Genomic DNA, 27,782 nt, shown 5'->3' on the forward strand with positions numbered 1-27,782 from the left:
TTCAGACTCGAGTGAGCCTAGTGTGTGTGACCCACCGTCCAAGGGTCCAAAAGAATAAGTGACGGCTAGTTGTAGTGTTTGTATACTCTGTATTTGTTGGTTTTATCGAGCTAAGAGGGCATTTGGGTAAGGTGTCTTCTGAGTTCCAAGTCCCAGAGTTGACTGAAATCCTGGACCCTGAATTCGTGATATTCTGGGTTTCGGGGGATCTGATTCTCTGGGTTTGCCTTTTGGTGTGGAGGTGCGTTCTGAAGTAGACGTGCGCTTCCGCACTTCTTCGAGGCTACATTTTCAACCGGTGGAGTGCCGTTCCGTCGAAGACAAACGATCCGACAGGGATTACACAAGGTACCCACGCCAACCAAGGAGTGTGATTCTCAGGGTTTAAAGCTTTGCGGCTGCGAATCTCTGGGTCTATCTTCTTGCTGTTGACTCTCAAGTCGATTCTCTGGGTCTACCCCTGGGGAACAGTCTTGGGCTGCGCTATACGAACCCCCCCCCCTGGGCGACAAAGGTTTCATCGGCCTCGCCTCAGCTGGTACGCGTGCCCGGAATCGATTGTCGAGGATTTCACGGGAATCAAGTGTTGAAGAAGTGTTGAGTGCCCGTCAACTTCAAGCTACCAAGATGCCTGGAGGACGAGGGGCGAAGAAGAGTGGACGCGGTGACGGAGGACGTACTGAGGCGTCACGTCAGTCGCGTCGTGTTCAAGGTATGGAGCCTGAGGAGCACAAGGACCTGGAAACAGTCGTCCGCGACGCTCGGAAGGCGAAGAAGGCTGCTCGCGAGAGCGAGGCAGTGCAAGGTGGGGACGTCGAGGCGTCTGCAGTCCAAGGTCAGCCTGCTGCTGGATCGCAAACTCAGGAGGAATAAGTTTCCCCTGGGTTCCAAGGTTCGACGGAGGTGAATTCTGGGTCGCGGATTCCTGAAGTCCCAGAGGAGCACACCCGCGAGGGTGGTGTTCAGGCGTCTGAGGGAGGCGCCAATGCGGTTGAGCCCCCGGAGGTGGTTGACTTGGTCTCATCTTCGGACGAGTCTGTTGTGGAAGTGAAGTCGGAGCCCGTGCGAGCGAAGGAGGAGGCGAAGACTCAGAGTTCCAAGGTGAATTCTGGGTTCGCACCACCTGAACCCAGAGTTTCAGCGCCAAGTTCGCAAGCGGCACGCCTGAAAGCGACATCCGGGAAGCTGCTGCGCCTGCTCCGGAATCGGGAGCAGCGGCGTTGGACGCCGGGAGCATGGTGCTGTACGTTCGACGTGAAGTTGGACGCTGGGAAGAGGTGAATCCTGGGAAGGTGACGCCACCAAGTGTCGTTTATGAGTGGCTGACTCCGAAACCGGATGCCAACTCGTACTTCGCGGCCGCGTACGCAACGGGAGACTACCTCAAGTGGCGTTTGTCTCTGGAGGATCAAGATGAAGCCTGGATCCCTGAGTTTCACCTCGCCCGGTGGGGCGTCGGAACTGCTCAGGATCTCATGGCGACTACGATTCCCCAGAGTATCATGACCACCCGCGAGTGCGTCGCCATTCTGCAGACTCTGTTCTTCGAAGCCGGATTTGAGTTTGTCAATTTGATCCCTGGCTGGTCTTTGACGCGTGCTTCCAGGATTCCAGAAAGTCTGGTGCGCTCTATCATGGAGGAAACCCAGAATTTCATCGCCGTGGAACTGGTCGAGTGGAGATTGGTGATAGCTGGTGTGCCTTTCAGGGTAAACTCTGAAGATCACGCCGCACCAAGCGCCCAAGAGCAAGCACCAAGACTGGACTACCACAAGGAAGATGGAGACGATGATCTATTGATGACGGACTACGATGCGGATCTACTGGGCCGACAGTTTGTCCTGAGATTCAGAGTCACTGGACTCAGGATTTCACGGAGCCCACGAGGGTCGAGTGATGGTGAGCCACGATCCAAGCGTACTTAGCATGGACCGCCTCGACCACAAGTCCCGTCAACGCCATCCGCGCTGTCTACACCGTCGCTGTCCTCTCTTCCAGCGTACAAGTCTTCGACTGGTGCCTCGCTTCAGAATTCCACTCCCCTGAACTCCATGTCCAATGGACGTGATTCTCTGGAGGCGGAAGCCAAGGAAGCTACCCCAGGCGCGGTGCCGAGTGTCATCGGTACCTCGCGCGCTTCGGATGAGAGTACTGCCTCGGGCGTTCAAACGTCTTATGGTAGCTCTTAGTCTTCGTCGATGATGTCGCTTGGACAACGAGTTGGAGCTCTAGCGCTTGTGGCTCAGAGTACCGGTGGCTTTGCAGCTGCCGGTGATCTTGGATTTCAGGTTACCCGGACAGTCATCCCGTCGCGTATTGTGTCAGTCGACCAAGGTGACGTTGAGATGGCATCGTCGGTGCACTCTGACGCAGAGATCGCACCCAGGAAGGCCGGTCTCCCCAGGATTTCAGCCACGACTTCCGAGCCGAAACTCAGGGTTTCTGCCTCGATTGCTGGATTTGGTGGTCCAAGGGATGTCAGCGCCGATGAGCGGAGTCAACACCAGAGCTCTAAGAGCGAGGTGCGCTCTCGACGCTCGACGAAATCCAGAAAATCATCTGCGTCGAGCCGCTCGAGTGGATCCAGGAATCTTGGGTCAGTTTCGTCCGTGTCCGCGAGGTCTGGGCCCGCCCAATCGAGCTGAACGTCTTGCGACAACAGCAGGAGTGGCAGGCCCGCATGGAACAGGAGCAACGCGAGTTTCTCGCCAGAGAACGCCTGGATGCCTTGGAGCGCGAGCGCCTCAGGGAACAACGTGACCTGGACGCGCGTCGCCAGATCCAGGAACTTACGGATCGCTTGGTCCACGCTGAGATCGCCCGAGGAGAAGCGGAACGGCGTGCGCAGGACGTGGAGGCTCGCCAGACCCAGTGTTCCACTGAAACTCAGGGGATGACCCAGAGTATCACGGAAGCTGTACGTCTTGAGCGTGAGCGCCTGGATGCCGCCTACGCCGAGCGCTGGCAACAGCACGAAGCCGAAGCCGACTCGGAGCGCGCGCGCTCGGTTTCCGAGACCTACGCCGGTTGGAAGGAACAACTGTCAACTATGGAGCAGGTCCAAGAACTTGAGGCGGAGAAAGAGCGAGAGCGGGAGTCTTCCGAGAATATCCAGCGCTTCCACGCCGGCCAAGTGCGCGACCTTCGTGCAACATTGGCCCAAATTCAAGCGCGTCGCGCAACCGGCGCCCCTGATTTGGCAACAAATGTGAGGTCGTCAGTGGCTCAGAACCCTGAAGTCGCAACCCGACCCCAAGAATCCAGTGGCGTAATCAACGGAAACGCAAGTGTCACAGGCCAGAGACAGGAGACAGCTGATCCGAAGAACACTTCCTAAGTCGCCGCCTCCCAGCTAAGAGCGACCCTCGCGCAGACTTCCGCCGACACTTCCGGCAGAATCGCGCGCGTCAAGCGGGGACATGGCGCTACGGAGACCAAGGTGACGCAGGATGTCAAGCTCGAGCCTGTGTCTCTGGGGAAGACGTCGGATCCCAGGAGAACAGCGACCTCTAAGGCCTCGCAGGACTCTAAAACAGACTCCAAGCGCTCTGCACCCAAGAAACACCAGCAGAAGAAGAAGAAGCGTCAGGATGTCAATCCACCCTCTGACTCAGATCCAAGCTCCGATTCCAGCGATGATGACTCGTCCTCTGAGAGTTCGGATGACAGTTCGGACGGGAACCCTGGGGTTAACCTGACGACGGCCTCTACGGCTCAAGCTGGCACTACGCTCCTGACGTTCAGACCGTACATCAACTCGAATACTCTGGGTGAGTTCGATACTATGGCGTCACTCAGGGAACGCGTGCATTGGTGGAAGCGTTTTGCGAACATGGCGGCTCAGGGAGGTTGGTCTACGAAGATGCGAATTCAGGAACTCAAGTTCAAACTCTCGGGAGCTGCGCGTGACTGCTTCAACCAGTTGCCCAAACACACTCAGCGTGACTGGAAGGAGTTGGTGTCTACATTCAGGAAGAAGTACTGCAAAGCGCGCTCGTCGTACTCTGAACGTTACTTCACGATGGAGATGAAGAACTCAGAGAGCGCCCTGGATTTCTTTTATCGTCTGAATTCCGCCGCTGGGAAGGCTGACATTGACTTTCGCAAGCCTTCGAAGCGCCTGGGGAAACATATCCGGAGGTTCATCATGAAACTCAGGGACACGCGCCTCAAGACGTCGCTGCAGGGCCAGAGATTCAGGAGTATCGCTGATCTAGAGTACGCCCTGGAACAGGACGAAGATGTCTGGAGCCGCAGCGACCATGACGCTCCGCCACCCAGAGTTCGTGACTTTCGTGCCGACAACATTCCTCAGGGACGTTTCAAGCCGAAGCGACAAGGACGTGCGTATGTGACTAGGGGTGATGTCTCTGACTCTGAGTCCGACGAAGACCCTGAAATTCACGCGCGTTTCCAGGAAATCACGGACGAACCCAGAGTTTCAGCCCGAAGCACGAGCGCGAATTCAGGGTCAACTCGTGAGATCTCTGGAGAAGAAGCTTCTACGCCTAGCGCTGGGAGTCTGGCGAGTATGAAGGGTGCCGAGTGGACTCAGACGCTGACGAACGAGGTCTATCGTGTGATGGATAACATGGGATGGCGTCCACCGAACGCCCAATCAGGACCGAACACGAACTCTGGATTCCGTTCCCCTCGCCGCGAAAACCCGAATTGGGACAAGTTCTGCGAGAAGTGCGGCAAGTGGGGCACCCAGAGGAAAACTGCTGGAAAGACGTGAAGTGTGATCGCTGCCTGGAAGTGGGTCATCCGACTCACTTGTGTCGCGCGCAACCGTGCGAGAACTGTGGCAAACTGCATCTCGGGAAACCGTGTGAAGACTGGAAGACACTGGAAGCTGTGAAGAAACTCGCCCGCCAAGGTGCACTGAAGGATATGCCGAGCCAAATCCTGGATAAACGCCTGGATGGCGAAGCAAACTCTGGGAGACCGTCAAACCAATAAGCCGCTGGGTGGGGACCCAGTACGCGCCGGGCTGAAGAAGGCCCCAGAGTTATGTGTTCTAGTGTATGTAGGCCCGGAGCTGAGAACAAGAACCCAAGATAACCAACAATGCATGACTACTTTGACTCAGGATTTCATGACTTCCCCTGAAAATCAGCATCTTGAACAAGCGAACTCTGGGTCGGTGAACTCTGAAGAAATTGTGGAGTACAAGCTGAACCCTGGAGAGCGCTACGGATGGTGGGAAACAATGATCCTGACCCAAAGAAACGTGATGTGGCGATGGTGCATGGTGCTGTGAACGACTGCCGGACGAGAGTTCTCCTGGATACCGGTGCGACTGTGAATATTGTGAGCTTCGACTTAGCAGGATTTTGTATTGACTGCTTGTGTGAAGGGAAGGTAACTGATAGTGATTGTATTTTCCTCCTTTATTGGAGGTGGTGCGCGTTTGTGTGAGTCTCAGGGGAGCTAGGCCCCTGAATTTCAGACTCGAGTGAGCCTAGTGTGTGTGACCCACCGTCCAAGGGTCCAAAAGAATAAGTGACGGCTAGTTGTAGTGTTTGTATACTCTGTATTTGTTGGTTTTATCGAGCTAAGAGGGCATTTGGGTAAGGTGTCTTCTGAGTTCCAAGTCCCAGAGTTGACTGAAATCCTGGACCCTGAATTCGTGATATTCTGGGTTTCGGGGGATCTGATTCTCTGGGTTTGCCTTTTGGTGTGGAGGTGCGTTCTGAAGTAGACGTGCGCTTCCGCACTTCTTCGAGGCTACATTTTCAACCGGTGGAGTGCCGTTCCGTCGAAGACAAACGATCCGACAGGGATTACACAAGGTACCCACGCCAACCAAGGAGTGTGATTCTCAGGGTTTAAAGCTTTGCGGCTGCGAATCTCTGGGTCTATCTTCTTGCTGTTGACTCTCAAGTCGATTCTCTGGGTCTACCCCTGGGGAACAGTCTTGGGCTGCGCTATACGAACCCCCCCCCCTGGGCGACAAAGGTTTCATCGGCCTCGCCTCAAATGCTCACGAAGATGATGGCCTTCCTGGAGTCCAACTCAATGTTGAACGAGACTATGAGGATTTGGTTCTCAGCGGTCTGCTCGCTCAGCTTCTATGGAATGTGTCGTATCAACGAAGTTCTGCTCATGAAGAAAGGCGACATCCAGCTCGGACTGCAACGTTAATCCCGTGCAAACGGCACAGAGATCCGCTTCGGCTGCATTACCATTCGTGGCCGAAAGACAGACCACGACCCACTCGCCAGTCGGACGTATTCGCTGCACCATCTGCCGAAAGAGGAACGCGCTGCCGAGGCGTTGACGTACCTGGAGAGGTGGTTCGCATACGCGCGGACAAAACTACACCATTCATGGTGCGATAGTGACTGTGCTTTCCCATCGCTGACGAAGATCCCACGTGGCTGCAGTAAAAAACGAAAGCCCGGTGCGACCGCTTCTACCAAGACTACCTCCTTTGCAAACGTCTGTGTAAAATGGGGATCGCCGATGTCCGACACCAATTTCACGCAGGTGCTGAACATCGTTGCTGAGGCGGCTGGGATCAGCCGGAATTTGCTCGGCGACGAAATCTGGTTCACATCGCACTGTTTCCGGCGCGGGGGTGCCCAGTACAGGTTCATGTTTGCACCAGAGAAGCGCCGATGGTCGTTGAAGCTTGTAAAGTGGTGGGCGGGCTGGGCGCCCAGTGAGAAAGCTGAGACAGTTACGAGGTATCTTTTGGACGATGTCCTCGATCGCGAAGAAAACCAACTTGGTGACTCGTTGGTGCCCGACGCGGTGTCATGCTCTTCCGCATCGCTTGAAAGTATCAGGGATATTGAGTACGGAAGCTCGCAGGCAGAGACAGACGATTGCGAGGAAATACAGGTAGTGCAATGAGCGATGGTTCTGCGGACGTTTCACTTCGCGCAGTTGATGAGCTGAAGACGTTGGTTCAAGGGTTGCGTGACATGGTCCAGAACATCGCCAGTAGCCAAAGCTTGGCGCAAGACACGGTACATGGTCATGAGGAGCAGGCGACACCCGGTACAGCTTCCGATGAGCCGATAGACACGTTGAGCTTAGTCTCCGAGCTGCCTGACGCAAACTCGTGCCGTGACTACGTCAACCAGTATTGGAAGGCCAACCCAGCGTGCCATCAGAACCGAGCATGCTTCCACATGAGCGGAAGGTACACCGCTCGCGGTTATCGCGGATGAAGATTATCGCTGAGTATATCCGAGACGAATTCAACGGCGATGAGAACCTGTTTGAAGAAGCATTCAAGAGGTGCGTGCACGGGGAGCTGACGGTGAACAAGATTCTAGCAGCTATTCGTAACCGATGGCGGTAGTAGTATAGGTCGTCCTCATTTGTACTGTCGTCCTCATTTGTACTATCGTCCTCATTTGTACTATCGTCCTCATTTATACTGTCGTCCTCAATTGTACTGTCGTCCTCAATTGTACTATTTGAACCAGTACACTTTCAACCATACGAAAATGTCATATCCAATTGTGTATTTGTTATGCACTTATGAATCTGATCCTCTTCAGCTTCCTAGTCATCGCCTGAGTGGTAATCATCGTCGGAGTCATCCAACTCGCTGTTGAAGTCGCTTGGGTGGTACTCCTCTGAGCTGCTGGCAGTTCTTTCCACTGCGTCGGAAGCCGATTCCTCCGATTCGTATGACCCATCGTATTCGAATGCTTGGTCTGGTTGGTGGTCGTCGCCTTCACTGTCGCTGTCGAATAGGTTAACAGGAAACGGGAACTTGCACTCAGGACAGAGGAGATCTCTGTGCCTAGTCAGGCCCAAATACGTCCTGTTGTAGGATATCAGACATTCGTAGTCCAGTTTGTGGTCGCACTGCGACCCCTCCAGTACGATACCAGTGATGGCATTGTTGCAGACGAAGCACGTTGGAGGGGCGGGAACATGCTTCACCACCACTACCTCATCCTCATCAACATCAATTTGCACCGCAGCGCGGCAGTTGGCGCATCTTGGGTCATGCTGAAGACTTTTCAGCACGCAGTGTCGGTGGATAGGCTGGCGGCAACTTTCGCACACCCAGATGGCCTTCTCACCTTCACCCCCGTATCTTGGCCGCGAAGGGGGCATATACATATCAGGCAATCAGTCACACCATCACGCGGCTGCACAGTGTTCGCCACAATGTCGTTACCACTGCACTCTTGCCCAACCGCAGCTGTCGAGGTCGACAATTCCAATTCGACATCCAAAACTGGTGAGGCATTGGTTGCCAGCTCCTCGAACTCGAAATTGGCCCAGTCGAGTAGGCTCTCCATGGTCTCGTCTTGGCCATCCACAGATGGAGAAGCGTTTACGCTGTCAGGGGGTGCAATAGCGTAATCACGACCTTCAACATCATCGTCGCTCTCTAGCAGCTGGTCGAAATGCGCAGATTCGTCCGCTTGCACATCAGTTGAGACGTGATCCACACGGCGCGAATCTTGATTACGCCGCCGGCGGTGCCATGCGGCGTCCCGCTCTCGCCGTGCATGCGCCACGCGGTCGAGATGCTCGACGAGCTCCGTGAGCGTTCGGCACCGTTTGGATGCCTGGTGCCGAGCAAAGTGGTGGCGGTTGCCCTATATCCACTGCCAGTACTTCTGGCAGAGCTCGCGAGGCAAGCTTGGGAGACCTCGGCAACGCTTAAGCAGGTGGCGCTGCAGATTATCGGACCAAAGTCGTACAGGCAGGGTTCGCAGTTGTAGCCATTCTAATATCGGAAAGATAAGATCAATTAAAAATTACGTCAATCAAATTGTGATGGAATAAATTTCATGGGACCAAACCTACGTTGTCGCACGTGCGCTGTGAGCTTGTCGCACGAGTAGAGCAGAGGGCTTCGCGGTAGTTTTGATAATGAGTGCCATAGTTGACAGTTGAGCCGCAGGTGTCGGATGCCGCTGGTGCGATTGTATCCATTACAGGGCGAAAAATGACTTTACCCTTACCCTAAATCTGAATCTACAGGATACTGGGCACTGTTCGTTGGGGAACAGGTTCTGATTCGGCGTCATCAAATATACCTAGCCCTACTCAAAATCGCACAGCTCCAACGAAGTCCTACTAAAATAACGCTAAATAACATTTTATTTCAGCCAATCATATGCGAGATCAGCCAAAAATAATATTGACCACTAAGCATCGAGGAATCCTGAATGGGAATTCCGGCTCTCAGTCGTAGAAATTGGTCGGAAATGGAGGGCGGTGACGGTCCACCGAAGTGCAAGTGCCCTACGTTCCCTAAGCTCGTGTAGAAGTCGAACATGGCCAAGCACCGCAAAGTGTGCGGGAAGAAGAAGCCTCCGAAGTCGCGCACGGCTATAAACCGCGATTCCTACGCGAAGAACAAGGACAAAATCCCCCAGAAGCTACAGGAAAAGCGCGTGTACGACCAATTCCGCCACCTGGAAGGTGCATAATTGTTAGAATGATATCAATTATTGGTAAATCTAACATGCGGAATATGTTGTGGCTCGTAAGCAGATTACTGAGCGCGAGGCTCAGGGCGTGGATGTTGAGGAAATGGAGAAAACAGCTTGAACGCCATTACCCAAAGCAAAGGACGCCGAGGATCTGCTCTATGGTGTCAGTTTGGATCCGGACCTATTTGCCCATTTCCTCGCGGAGCTGAAGGCACGTTGCAAGGCACAGCACGGCCGCGGTCCATCGATGGTTTCTCCTAGAGAGCTCTACCGGGTGGCGATTTTCGTTCTTCACCCCGACAAGCTTCGCGGCCAAATCAGCAAATTTGGAGAGGAGACTGATAAGTTGATGAACTACTGGAGAACGACGGCTAAGGCTTTCACCGTGTTTGGGAATGGACTTACGGCGGACACCGAGATGAGGCTTCAAATCGAACTTGACGCAGTGACGGATGTTGAGTATATGAACGAGCGGCGCCGCGTATCCAACGCACGTAAAGCAAAACCTCGTGCTGAGTACGACTATGAGACGTTGGTGACCAACTTCCGTGCCAATCGCAAGAAGGTGGAGCGGTACTTGAGAGCGAAAGATCACCATCTTGCTGAATTGCATGCTGGAAAGGAGAAGGCCAAAGCCGCACACACAGCCCAAGTGACCAAGTTGAAAGCAGGTATCGCGAAACTCGAGCGGGTTGGGCCATGTGCTACCTTCCAGGAGTACAAAGCGTCCTTCATCAAGGCCAAGCACGCAGCTAGTACGAGTGACAAGTAGTGGGGCGTGCTATAGAAGCCAGACATAAGACAGATGAACTCTACGAGTTTTTCATCTCTGTAGGCTGCTTAAATGTACCACACGTTCATACCAAAACGTACGAGTTCATACCAAAAGGTTCGAGTTCATACCAAAGAGTACGAAGTGTTCATACTAAAGAGTACGAGTTCATACAACTATCTACGAGTTCGTACTGGTTAGTACGTGATTAGAGTTATAGGTACGTAGAGTATTCCGGCAACTCTTTTGCGGGCACGCTGCGTTTGTGCGAAGCTTGCGGTCTTTCCTGACAAATGTAGCCAGCTTCGAAATCGTAAACGTATGCTCAGTGGCCGATTCTTCCGCTCCGCTATAGTGCTGGGCGTAGTAGCTGCGAAATACAGGAAGTACGGCCCTCTCCCAGCGCATTTTATCGGACTCGCCCGTCAGTTTAGCGAACACGGCGACATCATCACCGAGCAATTAGGCAGCGCTGAACCAGCTGCGCGCTACACCAGCATTGATTCTCTCGGCTTGCGTCCATTCTGAAAGAGGCTTGAACAAGTGCACCGAGGTGTCCGGAAACCACCACATCAGGCATAGGTGACTCCAGTCTCTAGCCGCTGGAACCGCAGGACTGAGCGCTTGCCTATTCGAGGCGGCACCTGGAGGTATATCTTTGCGTGCAGTCGCTTGTGACAGACTGGGCAAGGTCCCAGACGTAACCAAACCTTTCAGCTGGCTAATCTGAGATTTAGCCTCGAGCATTAGTGTCTCTAGTTGCCGAATGCCCTTGAAAACGGGCCCTTCTTCGATGTTTCTGCTAGCCTCATAAGGAGCGCTTGGACAACCGTGCAGATAACTCTTGTCCGGTCCAAACAGTCTGCGAGTTCACTGTCCTCGGTTTGAACAGTCAGATCCAGAAGGTAGCGCACCAGCGTCTCCGTCGATTCCGAAACACTCCAGCCGGCCCACCACTTGATCATCCGTAACGACCAGCGCCGTGCTGGTTTTGCGTACATAAAGCGGTATTGAGCCCCTCCTCGGCGAAATGTGTGTGACGTGAACCAACTGTTGTACCAATGCTTCGCAACGTAACCCGGTGTCGATTGTCCCTTTCGGTTCAGCGTACCCACGATGCAGTTGAGTAGCGTGATAAAACTCTGTTCTCCTATTTTCTTACCCCACCCAATGACCACTTTTTCGCAGCCGGTGGTATCGTCGTCGCTTCTAAGAGCTTTCTTACGGAGACCAGTACGAGCAGGGAATACGTAGTCTTCATCGCTCCATACGTGGGCTTTCGTCTTCGTAGCAAAGTCCACCCAATTGCAGAGGTGCTTTTAGGCATTGATCGGGGTTTATTCGTCCGCGAGATGGTGAAGATTATAGGATTGCCAGCGCAACCCCAAAATAATCCCATGCAAAAATATTTCAGCCAATCAAAACCGAATATGCGAAAATATAATATCAGCCAGTAAGCACACGATAATTGGTCGCTGCACCAAAAACCGAAATGGCCAGGGCTCCGCACGGCAGCGCGGCGAAGAAGCTGTGCGAGAAGTGTGGCAATGGAATATCGCGCACGAATTCTCCAAGCACGCAGTGAAATGCAAGGGAATTAAAGTGCGCGACAACCGGCGCGAGATTCGGGAGCGCTCATGGGTCAAGCACCGCGCCAAGCGCGTAGGAGACCAGCGCAGCCGGCGCGCGTCCGAGGCATTTCAACGACTTGAAGGTACCGTAAGGTTCTTTAGTTTGATATGGAGGACCCAAGCTTACCATTGTATACGAAGCGCTTCGGCAGCAGCTCCGCGAGGTGGAGAGGGTGCCTCTCCCTCTTAAACCTGAGCCAGTGGGGCTAATTAAGCACCCCCTCGAGGAATTAAGCCGCAATGCGGATTTTGTTCGAGTACATTTTCTCCCAAGTACGCAACAGAAATTGTCCATAGTGATGTATTGGTACTGACACGAGTTTATTTAGATGGAGACCGTCGGCTTGCTGTCAAAGGCATGGTTTAACCCACCGGCGACCGCTCTTATCCCGATTTTGCAGGGATAAGATACATCTAGAAATTTGTATACTTGTGGGGTAGGGTAAGCAAGGCCCCAGCGGCCGGCACCGACCCTTTGGGTTCCATTAGGTTTCAATCTCATTGGTCAGAGTTATCCAATCAAATGCCGGCTATGTGAGTAATACTGAGCTGGTTCAAGACTCAACTGGAAAAAACCTTGGCCTATTTTTTCCTAAAATTCGAGATATCTCCATCTGTAGAGAATCCAAACCAGAATGTTGTGATACGTGAGCAGAGTACTTAATATACTCACATTTGGTATCATCGTATTTTTTTCTGATCGGGATGACCCTGTGTGGCAGCGGCGGGGACAGTTCCTCGCGAGCTTGCGGACGCTGAGGCAGCAAGCCTGCCTGTCGTGATAGTCTGTCAGCGTGGGAGAGATAATACCCAGAATCCTGGTCAATAAGCAATCCGTTCAGTATCTAGAGTGTTATTGTATCCTGCGGGTGAAGCCGTGGCCGTACAAGACCGTTCGAATATGAGGAAGACGTACTGCATGTGAGGAAGTCACTGAGTCCGTGATGCGGCTTGTTATATGGTGTACATCGATTCACCTCTGTCATTCCTGCACAGCGCGTTGATTCATGCTTCCGCTGCTCGATGGCAGGCTACTGTAACTCTTGATGTTGCCAGCACGATATCGTGCTCGCTTGGGTAGCTCCACGCCAAATGCAAGTTTGACGCCTTCCAAATTCGTAGCTCCAACGTAAGGAGATGGATGCGTTGGAGGCGGGTAGACGAGCTAGAGAGCGCCACTTTCATGCTGAAGTGGACTTCAAAACATGCCGAACCGAAGGTAACACACTATCAAAAGCTTGGACTAGTTTACTACTCGGTCTCTCTGTTCCCTGCGAGACCTACGTGACGACAAGAACATCAATGGTGCTCCGGTGATATGGCTACTCTGCCGAATGAGCGTGAATCTGTGGATTTCAGTGTGATATCACGAAGCAATGGTGATTGTTGCCACGTGGCTATGCGTATTGAATTTTGTATGGCCAACCACGACAACGTGGCTTCGCGGGCTCGTCAACACTGACATGTTTGTATAGTTCTTAGTATAGAGGTGTCATGGTTGATTCAGAGATCTCGACATTGACATGCTTATCTAGATTTTAGTATATCATATCGTTATTGACTTTGATAAGTCAATATTGAGATTTTTTTTTACTAGGTTTCAGTATATCAAGCAAACGGTTTGATATATTGCTCCGTTAATCGAATATAAGCTAAAACTAGCATAGACTCCGGTCGTTCGCCGATCTACGAGGCTCACTGGAAGCTACGACAGGCTGTCCATGTGGGGCGCGGGCATACTGTCAGTGTCGAAGTTGTCGATCGCCACGAACGTCGTATCGGGATTGGCGGGGACTGCAAGTGTACTGTCCAAGTCGATGTAGTAGAGGATCGGCATGCAGCCCGAGTCGGGCTGATCGGTGGCCGCGTGCATGAGATCCGCTCCGGGCCGGACTGGTCCGTGAGGATGCAGTCCATTCCGGGCTTGATCAAAGCCGTGGACGGGCAGTCCGTATTGGGGGTGCTTTGGGTCTGCGGGCATGGGGTCCGTGTCGAGCAGATCGGGGACCGCGGGTCTGCCATCCGTGCCGTGATGGTCTGGGTCGCTGCTACAACCTGCATCGTTTGGACGATAGCGAGAACCCCATGGACGCATTGACGCATTTGACAGCATGGCTTTCCTACGTGCAAGGGAAGACTGATCATAGCTGGAGCGACGGTGACTACGTCTTTCCGGCGCTGTCAAAAGTGGCTAAAAGTGTGCTGAAGTCCGACACTGCATCCACCGGTTGTGAAAATGCGCGTGTAAAATGGGGCAAGAAGATGTCTGAGCAGGCATTCATCACCCTTCTCAACTGCGTTGTGCGAGATATGAATCGAAACGGGAAATCGACGCGTGGCTACGTCAAGCAGGAGTGGCGTGATATCTGGTTCACATCTCACACGTTTCGTCGAGCTGGGGCGCAATACAGGTTCCCGTTTGCTGTTCCCGAGCGTGGGTGGTCACTGCGCATGGTGAAGTGGTGGGCAGGATGGACCTCAAATGAGTCGGCCGAGACGTTTGTGCGCTATCTACTGGACCAAGCGGCTAATGACGAAGACAAACAATTAGCGGACTGCTTAGCGCCGGATCGCGAAGCGCACTCCTACCACGTACTCAGGTCGGAAGCGTAACCTAACAATTTCTGTCCGGCAGCCCCCATTGGCCGGTGCCGTCGAAAAGCGGCTGAAAATTGTTGAGAACTCCGTCAAAACGCTCCACGACAAGATTGACTTGTCTGGCATCCGTCTTGCAACCGTCTCAGCAGTCAGTACCACTTCCAGCAAGTGCCAATAGCAGCGAAAGTCACGTGGAGCAGGTGTCGATCCTCCCACCAGCCAAGGACTGGAAAGACATGTACCGACTTCTGGTTCTCCAAAGAGTACGTCTGCGACCGCAACTGATTCTCTGCAGCAGCCTGCACTGACTCAGCAGAGTGCAGCCGGGCGCTCATAGTTGCCATCTCCAGCGTCGAGCCATCGCCAACATCCATGTTCGGCTCCGCAGCAGTAACCACTTCATCGAGGTTCCGGGCCGACGCCAGGCGAGAACCCACGCGGCGATCACCGCGGATGCTCGGGCCCAGATGCAGGTTCACCGAGAGACGGCCGAGAGACTCCAACTTCGAGCCCAGCACCGCCAATATGCGCTCCGACGACTCATCACATGCATCACGGACCAGCTGCTCAAGGGCGTCGCGACGCATAACTTGACCACGGCCGCGTGAGTTGTCGAGAGCAGGCTGAGAAGAACCAGGAGACCCAGGGCGAGATGTTGCCGGGGTTCCCGAAGACTCGTGGCCCCGCACAGCCTCGATAAGCGGCAGCGGAGGCACGCCACCAGCCGACAGCAGATATAAGTAGACGCATCAACGAGAACAACATCAGCATGAGTGAAAAGAAGGGGGACGCATGCAGCGACGGGATACGCACCTGCGCGGCATCGTCTGGACGCGGAGTATCGTCAGCCATCGACCCAGCGCGAGCCGAAGACGACGACCGAGCAGGCGAAGACGCAGCAGAAACCTGGCCGGAGAGGCTGTCACCAGAACTCGACGCGGCATGAACCTGCCGCCAGCAGAACAAGCGAACGCGCGTGAGGGTAAGCAGTCGCCGGCACGAGCAGAAGACCAGACGCAGCACCTACCATGTCAGCGGGATCGACGCCGAGCGCTCGGAACGCGCGGGCCAGCGCAGCCTTCGCGGCGACCCAGCCGTGGTAGCGCGAAGACACCGGGAGCACCCTGACGCTCACCAAGTGCTGTGGCTCGCAACACGGTGTGGGCAGCTCTGATGTCGGGAGAGTTGAGTGAAGCTCACGGCAAGGCCTGCGGCGTTTGGCATCAATTCAATTGGCGGATCGAGGCACATCGCCAGTCGTTCGATGGTGTTCGACGGCCGCTGATTGGTCTGTGTCGACACAACACCGGGACTTCAAGGACGACCCGAACCTACGGCGAACTTTGGCATGAGTTCCGCACCTAAGGCGACTCTTCGAGTCATCGGGAGGCCGTCCGAGCCTTCAAGAGAGCTTGGAAGAGTCGGGTGGTTACCTGGAAGATCCAAAACGGACACGTCTAGACTAGATATTTGTATTGAACCATAGGAAAGAGAAGATAGAACAGATAAGCGCTTTGGGCAACAAGAACATAACAGCTTTTCCTCCCAACCACTCAAGGAAGACGTCCGGGCTATCGGTGAGTTCCCGTAGCAATTGGATAAATCTGTTGGTAGGATTATGACTGTCGCTGGACGCGCCTGCTAGTATCGTAGCGTGCGTTTACCCGTGGTCAGGCCAAGAGAAGAGAAGAAGTGGCCGTGTATACGAAGGGCGAGTCATCGCCGTGTAGTGGAGGAGCGAGAGCGCACTCCATTTATCCTTCCCGTCGGAGTATAGCTCTGGCACCCTCGTATCAAGCCGTGACTGGCTGGGACCCTTCCTTCCTGAGGGCCTGCGAGGTTTATATTATGTGTGAGAGCGTGCCAGCCTTTGCTCGTGGCTGGTGACGCTGGGGTTTCCGTCAGTTGACTAAGCGGAAACACGGTGCACAGAGGAAACATCAACCCGGTGGAAGGGAAAGTTCCTGGGCCTTCATGTTCTAACCCTAACAAGCCCATTTAGTCATCGGGACTTGGTGGGTGTTGTTGGTGGAGAAAGTGTGCTATTATATAATTTAGTGCGTGTTCCTACACGACAACAATGATAGGTGGGTACCACAACCAATCACTGATTGCCACATCAGTACTGTATACTTCACAAAAGCACACAGCAGCAACACTATCAAATCGCATGCTGGCACACCAGTTACTGGAGCGAGCACAACAACCAATCACGGCACAGACGAAAATCTTTTCAACGAATCATCAGTACGAAAAAAAACGTTTTACCCAATCACTCACAAACGTTCCCCATGAGATGGCAGCAAGTAGGGCGTCCTGATCAACCGCCACACTTCCCAAGAAGCCCCATAGCGAGCAAGTCGCCCTGTCCTCCCCCTCTGACCCACCAAGCATGACCCAAGCACCCTCCTGGCGCAATATTTGCATCAAGAAGTAGGAGAGCATCGATCTCCTTCTTCTCGGGTGCATGAAAACCTTCAAGGCATCAAAAAGCCAAACCATGTTCTGCACGCTCTGCTCGTGGCCGACGCCGCATCTAATGCGCTACAAGCTTCTCACCTGTCGCTGCACGCAGTGCAAGACGGCGGCTCCCTACGCTGCATGTCCCTGGATGTAACGGGGTTACACGCACAAGTGGCTACAGTCACTTGTTACTCTAACAGATGCGATGTCTGTTAGAGGTTTGAACACTTCCTCGACCTTGGTGTAAGGTACACCAATGGCTACATACATTTACGACCAGGTCCATACACATTTAGGATTCCTATCGGCTGAAAGCAGCATCTTTTAGCCAATGAGCGACATGTATAGCATTGGAATTCTGCCAACCAGCCGTTGGCAGATTCCTAGTTTAGAATATTACATCTAGAGTAAGTCAGAAACATAAAACAAAAATAGCAGTTCTCATCTTTTACCAAAACACGCTACTTGGAGTCTTTATCTTGTTTAAAGTATACTTGTGGATCTCGAGTATACTTAACTCAAGTAAAAGAAACCTACGATTCCTCATACACGTGCGCATACGTGTAAGCCGTAGTAGTGAGCCAAGGTAGGCCCACTACACCTGGTAGCACTTTGTAGTCCGTCCAACGACCGGACTACCTGAACGTTCGTGCGGAGCTGTACGAACGATGAGCCGAGAACCTTTTCATGAGCGCGGAGGTGCCCATGGAAGCTCCACTTCGCCAGCAACTCATATTGCCCGCGCTAACTGCCTCCACCTGTCAGATCCAGAGTGAGAGGCACTCCAACGACTGCAACAGTCATTGGAGAAGCGGCTGTAGCTGTAATGCTGCGAACACTATCGCCGACGGAGCAACACGGTGTTGCTCTGGGATTCATCATGAAGGAGCAGCGTGATGCTGCTTCCTCTACCACGGTGGCGTCGGAGACGACACCGCGTGGACAATCGTTGAAGCTAAACGTGAGCAACTATGTCGGAAGAGAGGGCGAGCCTCTCCTCCGTTGGCTTGTCGAACTCGACACTGCCATCGCGGCTCGACGTATCGTCGACCCGTTGTCCAAGGTTGCGTTCGCCATGTCATGCCTTGGCGGACGAGCGAGAAGTTGGGCGTATGGACGCCGACTCTCTGATCCTACGTGCTTCAGCACGTACGAGGGTTTCAAGGAGGAGCTCAGGCACCCCCGCAAAATGAGTTTCGGTCAAGGGCAGAGTTCCTCGACCTACAGCAGGGTAAGCATGATGTCCATGCTTACGCGCAGAGAGCACGGTACTTGGTCTCGAACATTGTGATCAACCCGATAGACGAGGCGACCAAGGTCGTCACATTCATGAAGGGTCTGAGAGATGGGTCTGTAAAGACCTATCTCTTCCGTGAGTACCCAGGTACTCTCGAAGCTGCGATTACTCTTGCAATACAGGAGGAGTTTAGTCTGAGGCAGGCTAAACTACATGCGAATGCACCGAGGCTGCAACCGCCTCCGGTCGCGATAGCGGGAGGTCCGGAACCAATGGACCTCTCGAATGCAACGGCTGTTGGTTATCAACAGCAACAAGGAAGTAATGTACGATGCTTCCGTTGCGGAAGGATCGGTCACTATGCCCGAGAGTGCACGGCACCCGTGCACCGAGATGGTGGTCGACGCTGCGATGCCGGGCATCGTCGCGGACAAACAAAAAACGCTGGAACCCAGTAGGCGCGGGGCGCGCCCTAGTTCCGTGTGTTGACCTTGTACACGCGACACTGAGGACTGCAGCCCCCAGTGAGGTTCATTCTCACTGCAAGAAGCAAGATGACAGGCCTGACCTTGTCATCCTGAATGTGAACTCGATGAGAGCAAGCGGCTCTCTCCGTGCTTTGGTAGATTTTGGCGCGTCGAAGAACTTTGTTTGACTGCGACGTCTATCAAGGCTTGACTTCGAGGATTTAAAGATACCTCGAAGTATGTTGGAAGTACGACTGGCAACGGGTGCCGTCGTGAAGACAGAGACGCGCATGGTACGTGTGCGCTTCACGTATGAAGATCAAGAGTTTGTCGAGACCTTTATCGTCCTGGATCTGGACGATAAGTTTGACATTGTATTGGGCATGCCGTGGCTTGCACGACATGATCCGGTCATCGATTGGGAGAAGCGCACTCTCGCGCGCTTCGGTCGCGACAGCGGAACAGTGAGCGATGGCCCTGTTGCCGCTACGCACGCACCGACAGGTGCGCGCGACTCCCCACTCGAGACAGCGCTTAATGCTGCTGTCCCGGAGCGCCCTGGGCTCGCGCGAGCACGCGCGCAAGAGCAGCTAGCGTCGGCGTTGGCGCCGACTGCTAATGAAGGAAATGTGTTGACCTCGGAGGTCGACACCCGCTTTTCAGCGAATCAGGAAGAGTCTCCGGCCTCAAGGGGCACGGATGACGCAGGCGAGTCACACGCCTCAGCCGTGGAGGCTGACGCGAATCTGATTGGATCAGGGCTGGCCAATAATAAGAGCCAAGGTGACGTAACGCCGTCGACTCCGGGAGTCGATAGCTTGGGTGAATTTGATTTGTCGGCTCGGGGAGCCGACGCATCCTCCGTAATGGAGGGCTCCGCCAATAACAGGCGTCGAGCTGATGATGGCGTGTCGGCTCCGGGTCTTGACGCGTACCTGTGCCGGGTTCCGGTACAGGGAGATGACCCTCGCTAACCCTCCGACACAAGCATCGGAGTTGACTTCGCTTCCAGTCATGAGCTGGAAGCGCTTCGCGCGTGACTTGCACGATGGACGCATCGAGCAAATATGCATTCTCTCGGGCGCCGAGAGAACGAAGAGCGAGAATGAAGAACTGAGGCAGTTCTTTATGGAGACCACCACTGAGAGTGAGGCCACTCTCAGTGCGAAGACTAAGAAGGAGCGCTATGAGGAGCAGAGCTGGGACTCGCTGAAGTCGAGTCCCTACTACGAGATCTTACGGGAGTACGCGGACGTACTTCTGGAGGAGATCCCTGCGGAGCTTCCGCAGGATAAGGGCATCCAGCACAAGATTGATCTCGTGCCGGGGACGAAGTACTGTGTCAAGCGGCAGTGGCCGGAAGCTGCTTGCGCTCATGCGCAAGCACAAGCTCTATGCGAACCTGAAGAAGTGCATCTTCGGGTCGAGCGAGATACCCGTGCTCGGGTGTCTCGTTGGGAAGAACGGTGTCCGCCCTGACCCTGAGAAGGTTAGAGTGATCAATGAGTGGCCAACGCCGTCGAACGTCAAGGAACTACGGCAGTTCCTTGGCTTGGCCACGTACTTGTGCAAGTACGTGAAGGACTACGCGGGCATGATACGCCCGCTGTCACAGCTCCTGAAGAAGGACGCCGAGTGGGTTTGGACTGCTGAGTGTCAGCAGGCCTTCGATGCAGTCAAGCGGGGCTTGACTGAGGCGCCAATCTTGGCGGTGGCCGACCAAGATCGCCCATTCCACGTTGTGCGTGACGCATCCGACTTCGCAATCGGATGTGCGTTGATGCAGCACGATCACGAGGGTCGTGATCGTGTCGTCTACTACCAATCGCGCCAGCTGAAGCCAGCTGAGCGCAACTTCCCGGTACATGACAAGGAGCTCCTTGCCATGAAGTACGCATTCGCGAAGTTCCGAGTGTATCTACTCGGAAGCAAACCGTTCGTGGTCTACACAAACCACGCGTCGCTGCGGACGGCTGTGAAGTCGCCGCACATCTCGCAACGGATGGCGAGATGGCTCTCATTCTTCGCAGAGTATAACTTCCGGGTTGAGTACAAACCCGGAAGACTCGATGTGGTGGCCGACGCGCTTTCGCGTCGACCTGACTACGCCACGACTGATGCCGACGTCAATACCATTGACGCCATGTAATCGAGCACCCCAACGTCGTCACGGATGGACGACGTGAAACTCGCGTACGCGCACGACGCGGACGCGAAGCTCTTGCTGGCCTACGGCTCAGCGCCTTCTGATAAAGCTCGTCAGAAGCTACCGAAGCATCTTCGTGCTCGTGCACACCGTTATCGGGTGCACCACGGGTTATTACTCTACAGTGCAGTCGACGACAACGCGGACCGCGTTGTCGTACCCAATGACCATGACCTGCGACTCAGAATCATGTACGAGTATCACGATGCACCGACTGCGGGGCATCCGGGCCGTGAGAAGACATACCATCTTCTCACGCGAGACTTCTACTGGGCCCACCAGTATAAATGGGTGCGCAAGTACGTCCGTGCTTGCGAGGTTTGTCAACGTGTGAAGCCTGCGCCATCCGCGCAGGCTCCCTTGCAGTCACTGCCGACTCCGTCGGAGTGTTGGCAGTCCATGTCTTTGGACTTCGTGTTCGGTCTTCCCCCGAACAGCCAGGGGAACACAGGCGTTGTGGGCTTTGTTGACCGCTTCAGCAAGATGGTACATCTTGCTGCGGTACCTGCTGAAGTGACTGCGAAACAGACGGCACGTCTGTTCGTTGACATGGTGTTCAAACACCATGGCATGCCTATCGACATTGTGTCGGATCGAGACCCGCGCTTCACTGCACACCTTTGACAAGAAGTGTTTACACTTCTTGGGAGTCAACTTTCGATGTCGACTGCGGACCATCCGCAGACGGACGGGCAGACCGAGCGCGAGAACCGCGTGCTCGTAGACGTGCTTAAGAGCTACGCTCACTCGTTCCAACACTGGAGCGAGTGTCTGCCGATGGCGGAGTTCGCCATCAACAACTCGGTGCATGCCTCGACCGGGCATACACCGTTCTACGTGAATGCCATCAGGCACCCACGCCTCCCGAGTCTCCTCGGGATGGTGATTCCTTCCTTAAGTGGGGGAGGATCTACGACTGCAACGCAGCAGCCGCAGAATGCCGCTGACACTTGCACAGTGTCAGCCGCGACTACGCGCAAGAAGAAGAAGAAGGTCGCGTCTGTGCAGGGCACAGACACTGACAAGAGCAAGAAGAAGAAGAAGAACGTATCTGTGTAGGGCACAGACACCACGAAGACGAACGCAGAGGCCGGGCCTACTGCTGGAAACGAGCTGAACGAGTTCGGCTCGGACGCAATCAACTTCGTGCAGCGCAGACAAGCCGTCATTCGGTTTGTCCAAGACGCTATTGCAGCTTCTGTCGACCAACAGAAGCTGAACGCAGACAATGTTGGCAGGGGCAACACTAATGAATTCGAGAAGGGTTCATTGGTTTTGTTAGCAACTCAAAACCTGCCTAAACGTGCAGTTTCCGACTTCGGGGCAAGCAAGCTCGCTCCGCGCTTCATCGGGCCGTTCACGGTGTTGGCACGGCATGGCAACGCCTACACGCTAGATATTCCATCTAGCATGCGCCTCCATCCGACCTTTTACGTCGGACGGCTGAAGCCATACCTGCAGCACGAGCTACGTAGCTCGGCTGAACCGAAGCAGAAGACTCGGCGGATGCCATCATCCTCTCCAGCGCGAAGTCGCGCTGGAGCAGCGGGTCGAGCTAATGGTCCAGCTCGGCCGGAACGATCGAGGCGGCCTGGGAGGCCGCCGCAAACTGCGAATACTTCAGAGCGCCGAACCCAGCGCTCTGGAACTACCCCACGACCGGAACTCGGTCGTGGGGAGATGCGAGATCAGGGTCAACACCAAGTTGACCACACACGGGGCGTGTTTCCGCCACCACCGCCGCCGATTCGTGATGCACACGGCTCAACTCGATGGATTGTTGAGCGGATTGTTGATCACAGTATCCCGAGAACGAACAGGCAACCAGTTCGTTTTCGTATTCGTTGGAGAGGATTTCTTCCCAACCAAGATACATGGGAGCCACGGAACAGCTTGCTCCAAGACGTTCCAGACTTGGTGAGGGCATACGAAGCCCACCATGCGCTCCATACTGGAACGTAATGCGAGCGCTGCTGTTAACAGCAGCGCCCGAAGACACTTCGAGGGCAGACATAGGTACCTGCCCCCGCGGCAGCGACGCGCTTCGCACGTTGCCGCGCATTCTACTCAACAGCAGAGAGGTTCTCCGCTGCTGCGCCAGCGGTCTTCAACTTCGACGCGCTCGTTCCATTACGAGCGCGCTCTCTTCAACGTCACGCATTGACCAAGTGGTCAATAGTGGTTGACGTGCCGGGACCGGCACGTCTAACCTTGACGGGGCGATGGTGTAACGGGGTTACACGCACAAGTGGCTACAGTCACTTGTTACTCTAACAGATGCGATGTCTGTTAGAGGTTTGAACACTTCCTCGACCTTGGTGTAAGGTACACCAATGGCTACATACATTTACGACCACCACGACGGGTGGTCCATACACATTTAGGATTCCTATTGGCTGAAAGCAGCATCTTTTAGCCAATGAGCGACATGTATAGCATTGGAATTCTGCCAACCAGCCGTTGGCAGATTCCTAGTTTAGAATATTACATCTAGAGTAAGTCAGAAACATAAAACAAAAATAGCAGTTCTCATCTTTTACCAAAACACGCTACTTGGAGTCTTTATCTTGTTTAAAGTATACTTGTGGATCTCGAGTATACTTAACTCAAGTAAAAGAAACCTACGATTCCTCATACACGTGCGCATACGTGTAAGCCGTAGTAGTGAGCCAAGGTAGGCCCACTACACTGGAGAGGCAGGATGCTGGTGTGCCTCGACCGTATTATGGTGACGCTCTTTGAGGCTGGCATGCACGTTACGAGCGCGAAGTCTCCTCGCACCCCCAGCCTCACCGCAGCCCAAAAGGAATTCGCGAGGCAGATGGCACAAGCGGGCATGAAGCTGGCTCGCATCCGGACTGCGATGCTGCCGCAGTTCTCGCTACAGCAGAGCAAGCTTCCGGCCCTCTAGAAGGTGCAGAACTTCGTCTGTTACTACTGCCACACGAATCTTTGCGGTAACGACACCAGCGCCAATATTCCTGCAGCAATTTGCGCTCGGGCTTTTAGCGGAACGGAGGATGAGCTTAAGCCGTTTTCGTTTGGGTGCGACATCGACGCCAAGGGCGAGCTAACGTTCTTTCGGACCCTCGGACGGCGAGTCACTACTCCAATCAACTAACGAGTCGTACCCAGGGTACTGACGTCAATCGCGCACGACTTCCAAATGTACTGAGAGGAAATAACCAATATCAATAGCCTACCACACAATAAACTTTCGGCCTAGTCCCCGGCGGCGCTACTCACTCAACCCGGGATGTAATCAATAATATGAAATGCAGGACCTCGCTCTGGGCATGAATACAGCTGCAACTAGGAAATGAAATAGGCGAATCACCCTGAGATGCCTGTACCCCTCAGTAACCTTACCTAACTTGGGCGTACATACTTCAGGGAGAGATCCAACCACGGTCGTACCTAGCCCCGGTGCCCGGTCGTCCTGCGCTTCCTGCTCTTCTTGGCGGGTTGCGGGTTTCAGGGGAAAACGAACTCTGTTTATCTTTTACGCTGTGGTTATCTTCCTGCAACTTAGACATGTATTCTGTTTTTCACTTGACTTCACTATACCGCAGTTGACGTCGACACCCCGGTCAAACCAAAAGTCCAGCGTAGAATCGTGGGTACAAATCACCTCCTTCAATGTTCCATGGAATCCTTGCCCATCCTTGGTCTGCCTGATCGGTCGGAAAATCTTGACTTGAGTATACTTTGATCGTATCTCCTAGACTTACACCCGGCCAGAGTCGCAAGACGAGTTAGCGAGTCGGACAGATCGCTGGTCGATATGCATCCTGGGCGAGTCTTCGCCGGGTCCCAGATCCTTGCACTTGTCCCGCAATCCACGTCATCCAATCATCCAATTTCAGCCAATCACACTGTGCCCAGATGAAAATCCAATTTTCCATCGTGTCAACCGCCCCTCTGGTCTCGCTTGGTCACCGAGACCATTTGCCGGATTGATCAAGCTTGACTAGACCACACGATCTGATGTCTGGGCGGGGTGTTGACAACACTTTTGATTCGCCCGGACTTCCAACGGTCGCGTCCCTTCTGTGCTCCCTTTCCTAGTCGAATCTATCTCAGCCACGAGTGGGGTCATCACTCATTCGCTCGGGCTTGCAACGACTTCTCCGTTCACAAAGCAATTTGCCACCTCGCCGACACCCGATGTCCACGAACGCTTCCGACGCCGACCTGCTTGCCGACGCTGCGCTACTCCCGCTTGAGTCGTTGCGCATCCTGGATGGCGCGGCTGGCGGCAACTCGAAAGTCGCCTCGAAGAACGACAACAAGGGGTCCTCTCCAACGCAAGTGGTGACGAGGCCATGGACACCGGCGACGAGCGTGACGACAACGATGCGGACCACGACGGTGACGCAGGCGAACATGGTGATGCGAAAGAGGAGGCTAAGGATGACAGCGCCGACATGGAAGTGGTCGATGACACGGCCGGAATCTCCACATCCAGCCAGAGCATCGGCACCATATCTGGGTGGACGCATTCAGGCGAACAGACCCCAGTATTACTCGGCGGTGGACTTTGAGGGAAAGGTGTATCCATTCCCCTTCCGTGACCCGACTGGGGCTCTTGCGTAGCTCGTACATGCATAATAGTCTGCATGTCCGCTGTGCGATGCGTCCGCTCACTGGTATGACGAACAGCTTGCCATACGACGTATCGAAAGCGCTGAGAGCGTGCACATACATTTGGAACGCATGCATGAACTCTGCACCAGCCTTCATCGTGCTACCGGAGTATCGGGGCGCTGCCGGCAGGGTCGGCGCATTCGTCACGCGCAGCGATAGCCTCTCCTCGTGGACGTCATCACGGCTTGGCGACGCCGTAGCCATAGACACGCTGTCCGCGCCCGTGTACTCCATTCCACCGGTCGACGTCGGCGGAGGCATGGCGAATGGTCCCGTCCACATCAGGCGGCGCTGCCCAATGCCCCACCTCGGGTTACCGCCCGGTGCGGACCTCGGGTGGCACGGGGACGGACACCGGAAGTGGTGGCACGTCGATCTCGAGCTCCTCCCCGCGGTTTCTTGTCATCGTCCTTTGAAGCTGGAGTTCGATTCACCGACAAATTTATTTGTTCTCGCTCGCGGTCCCGGCTGGACCCGAGCGGCCTTGCGCACGTGAAGGTAAAAACCAAACTGACATGTATTGAAAGAGTCTTAGCTTGTTGGTGCTGCTTCCTACTGCATCCATTGGTTGCCCCTTCTACATCCATTGCACCTAGCTATGCGATCTACCTCCAGCTTCCAATCGGTGCCTTCTGCAACTTGTGAGTCCCTCCCACCCACCTTCAGCCCACTTACTCCCAGAACTGGCCGTACACCTTGCACCCTTCGAGTGCAACTCATCGAGAGTTCAGATGCGGCTGGTTGAAGGCTGTGTCGTAGCCGCTGTGCCGCAGATCACAAGGGCCATAAGCCGTGCGGACGCCATAGTATAAGTAGATAGCAGCGGCTGAAGCTACCCGTACGATCATGCCAAAGAGTGACTGCTTATCGAAAGCGTTAGGAACTGATGCAGCATGTTTCGACTCAGTGCCGATTCAGCAGAGCGCAAGTATTGGTTTGCGAAAATTATCGTTCACATTTTTGGGTTTTGTTAGAATGTTGAATACATAACTCAGGAAAGAAAGTGGAGCGATTCCTGTAGGTTTTAGAATCCAACAATCGGCTTAAAAGTGCGAAGGAAGGGCATTTCTGAATTGGTTCTTGCAATCTGAACCCTACGGGAATCGCTCCAGTATAGCAGACAAAAATGTTTGAAGACTGGACTTCACAGCCGGAATTTCAGAGCTTCTTCGTGCACAGCACGACTTTGTGTCATACTCCAAGAGGTGGGAATATACCAATTCCTGAAATCATAAGCCAATCCGCCTACGTTTTGGTGAAAAATGCCATATGCAGCTTACGTACATAGGAAAATGTACCATGTACTGTAAACCTTTTATATCATGTATACAAATGTATCTGACACACAATATGCACCTTACCCTGCGCGTTCTTACTGAGTATGTGCGCGGGCCGGTGCGCCTAAATCATCGCCACTGTAACCTAGTGAATGCGTTTCGATGTTCAACATCTACGTGCTCCTCAAAGACTACCTGCCCTAATGCTAGAAAGAGAAGAAAAAATTGTCCCTGTTGGGTTACCTTATTTGTGCCCGCTACCGTTAAATACGCCGAACTGATGCATGTTTGCATTACCGCATCGCCCCTGTCCCATGGCTTAAATGAAGTTTTGAAAAAGGAAGTCGGTAAACCGGTTTATCCGCTTCTACAGTTTCAATCTTGTCGGTATGAACTCAGTATACCGGTGATCTCTGTTCCCTCCCTTTAAGTACGAAAAGGGGAAGCGTGACGAAGGAGAACGGAGGATAACCGACAACCTTTCAGTAAAACCCGCGGTCTCTCTGTTTGAAGAGCTGCTATAATTGGGTGGTCCTCCAGCAAAAGCCGCGAACCTAACTCGAACGTATGCACCGTTTCGTCTCGCCCTCGATCAACCAACCAGAGGACTAAGACAGGAACTTTAAGTTCAGATCTCCTGTGTAGGTTAAATCTTCCTTCACTTCCTCCCGTTAAAGTTCGGCCCCAAACGAATTCTAAAACCTCACGAGCAGCTGTTTGTAAGGTTTTAGAGTCCACCCGTTTCATCGGGAACATCACTTCCTCTTCTCATCATTCTAGCCATACCCTGAGTTTTGTCCTAAGCGAATTTATGTATTGAGCGATCAAAGAGCCATATTTTCGGCATATGTTTGATGCTAAACTGCTGTGCCAAACACGCGAATCATAGACGGATGGCAAGCGTATTGACCGAAAGGCATGTCATGCTTCGCATCAACGCACCAGAAGATATACAAATATACCGGGAAGCTCGAGCACGAGGTAAATGGCTATAACCGCACGATATATGCAGACGGACGCGTCACCGAGCACATATTTTTAAGTCAGATGATTTACCCTATTTAC

The 27,782-nt window shown here is 53.8% G+C and overlaps 9 protein-coding genes across 9 annotated transcripts; 6 read left to right on the forward strand and 3 right to left on the reverse strand.

The window, feature by feature from the left end:
• Positions 1-627: 627 nt before the first annotated feature.
• On the forward strand, positions 628-4,738 carry PHYSODRAFT_332551 (hypothetical protein; the record flags this gene model as incomplete). Its single annotated transcript, XM_009529577.1, has 7 exons — positions 628-835; positions 893-1,101; positions 1,134-1,899; positions 1,999-2,178; positions 2,266-2,522; positions 2,552-3,268; positions 3,353-4,738. 7 exons carry the CDS (start codon positions 628-630, stop codon positions 4,736-4,738), a joined length of 3,723 nt encoding a protein of 1,240 aa, XP_009527872.1.
• Positions 4,739-6,228: 1,490 nt separating this feature from the next.
• PHYSODRAFT_502632 (hypothetical protein) lies at positions 6,229-6,861 on the forward strand (the record flags this gene model as incomplete). The annotated part of the gene is made up of 1 exon (XM_009529578.1): positions 6,229-6,861. A coding segment is annotated over one exon (633 nt), but the record flags the coding sequence as incomplete, so codon positions are not given.
• Positions 6,858-7,181, forward strand: PHYSODRAFT_332552 (hypothetical protein; the record flags this gene model as incomplete). The annotated part of the gene is made up of 1 exon (XM_009529579.1): positions 6,858-7,181. One exon carries the CDS (start codon positions 6,858-6,860, stop codon positions 7,179-7,181), a length of 324 nt encoding a protein of 107 aa, XP_009527874.1.
• Positions 7,182-7,521: 340 nt separating this feature from the next.
• On the reverse strand, positions 7,522-8,916 carry PHYSODRAFT_301321 (hypothetical protein; the record flags this gene model as incomplete). The annotated part of the gene is made up of 4 exons (XM_009529580.1): positions 7,522-7,977; positions 8,052-8,372; positions 8,429-8,707; positions 8,788-8,916. The coding sequence occupies 4 exons, from the start codon at positions 8,914-8,916 to the stop codon at positions 7,522-7,524; spliced, it is 1,185 nt and encodes a 394-aa protein (XP_009527875.1).
• A 335-nt stretch (positions 8,917-9,251) lies between these two features.
• On the forward strand, positions 9,252-9,416 carry PHYSODRAFT_502987 (hypothetical protein; the record flags this gene model as incomplete). The annotated part of the gene is made up of 1 exon (XM_009529581.1): positions 9,252-9,416. A coding segment is annotated over one exon (165 nt), but the record flags the coding sequence as incomplete, so codon positions are not given.
• Positions 9,417-10,946: 1,530 nt separating this feature from the next.
• Positions 10,947-11,507, reverse strand: PHYSODRAFT_500300 (hypothetical protein; the record flags this gene model as incomplete). The annotated part of the gene is made up of 1 exon (XM_009529582.1): positions 10,947-11,507. A coding segment is annotated over one exon (561 nt), but the record flags the coding sequence as incomplete, so codon positions are not given.
• A 2,355-nt stretch (positions 11,508-13,862) lies between these two features.
• PHYSODRAFT_503195 (hypothetical protein) lies at positions 13,863-14,435 on the forward strand (the record flags this gene model as incomplete). The annotated part of the gene is made up of 1 exon (XM_009529583.1): positions 13,863-14,435. A coding segment is annotated over one exon (573 nt), but the record flags the coding sequence as incomplete, so codon positions are not given.
• Positions 14,436-23,518: 9,083 nt separating this feature from the next.
• On the forward strand, positions 23,519-23,704 carry PHYSODRAFT_503124 (hypothetical protein; the record flags this gene model as incomplete). Its single annotated transcript, XM_009529584.1, has 1 exon — positions 23,519-23,704. The coding sequence occupies one exon, from the start codon at positions 23,519-23,521 to the stop codon at positions 23,702-23,704; it is 186 nt and encodes a 61-aa protein (XP_009527879.1).
• Positions 23,705-24,872: 1,168 nt separating this feature from the next.
• Positions 24,873-25,846, reverse strand: PHYSODRAFT_332559 (hypothetical protein; the record flags this gene model as incomplete). The annotated part of the gene is made up of 3 exons (XM_009529585.1): positions 24,873-25,281; positions 25,454-25,731; positions 25,772-25,846. 3 exons carry the CDS (start codon positions 25,844-25,846, stop codon positions 24,873-24,875), a joined length of 762 nt encoding a protein of 253 aa, XP_009527880.1.
• Positions 25,847-27,782: the final 1,936 nt, after the last annotated feature.

This window comes from Phytophthora sojae (assembly GCF_000149755.1).
Source record: "Phytophthora sojae unplaced genomic scaffold PHYSOscaffold_4, whole genome shotgun sequence".
Lineage (NCBI taxonomy): Eukaryota > Oomycota > Peronosporomycetes > Peronosporales > Peronosporaceae > Phytophthora > Phytophthora sojae.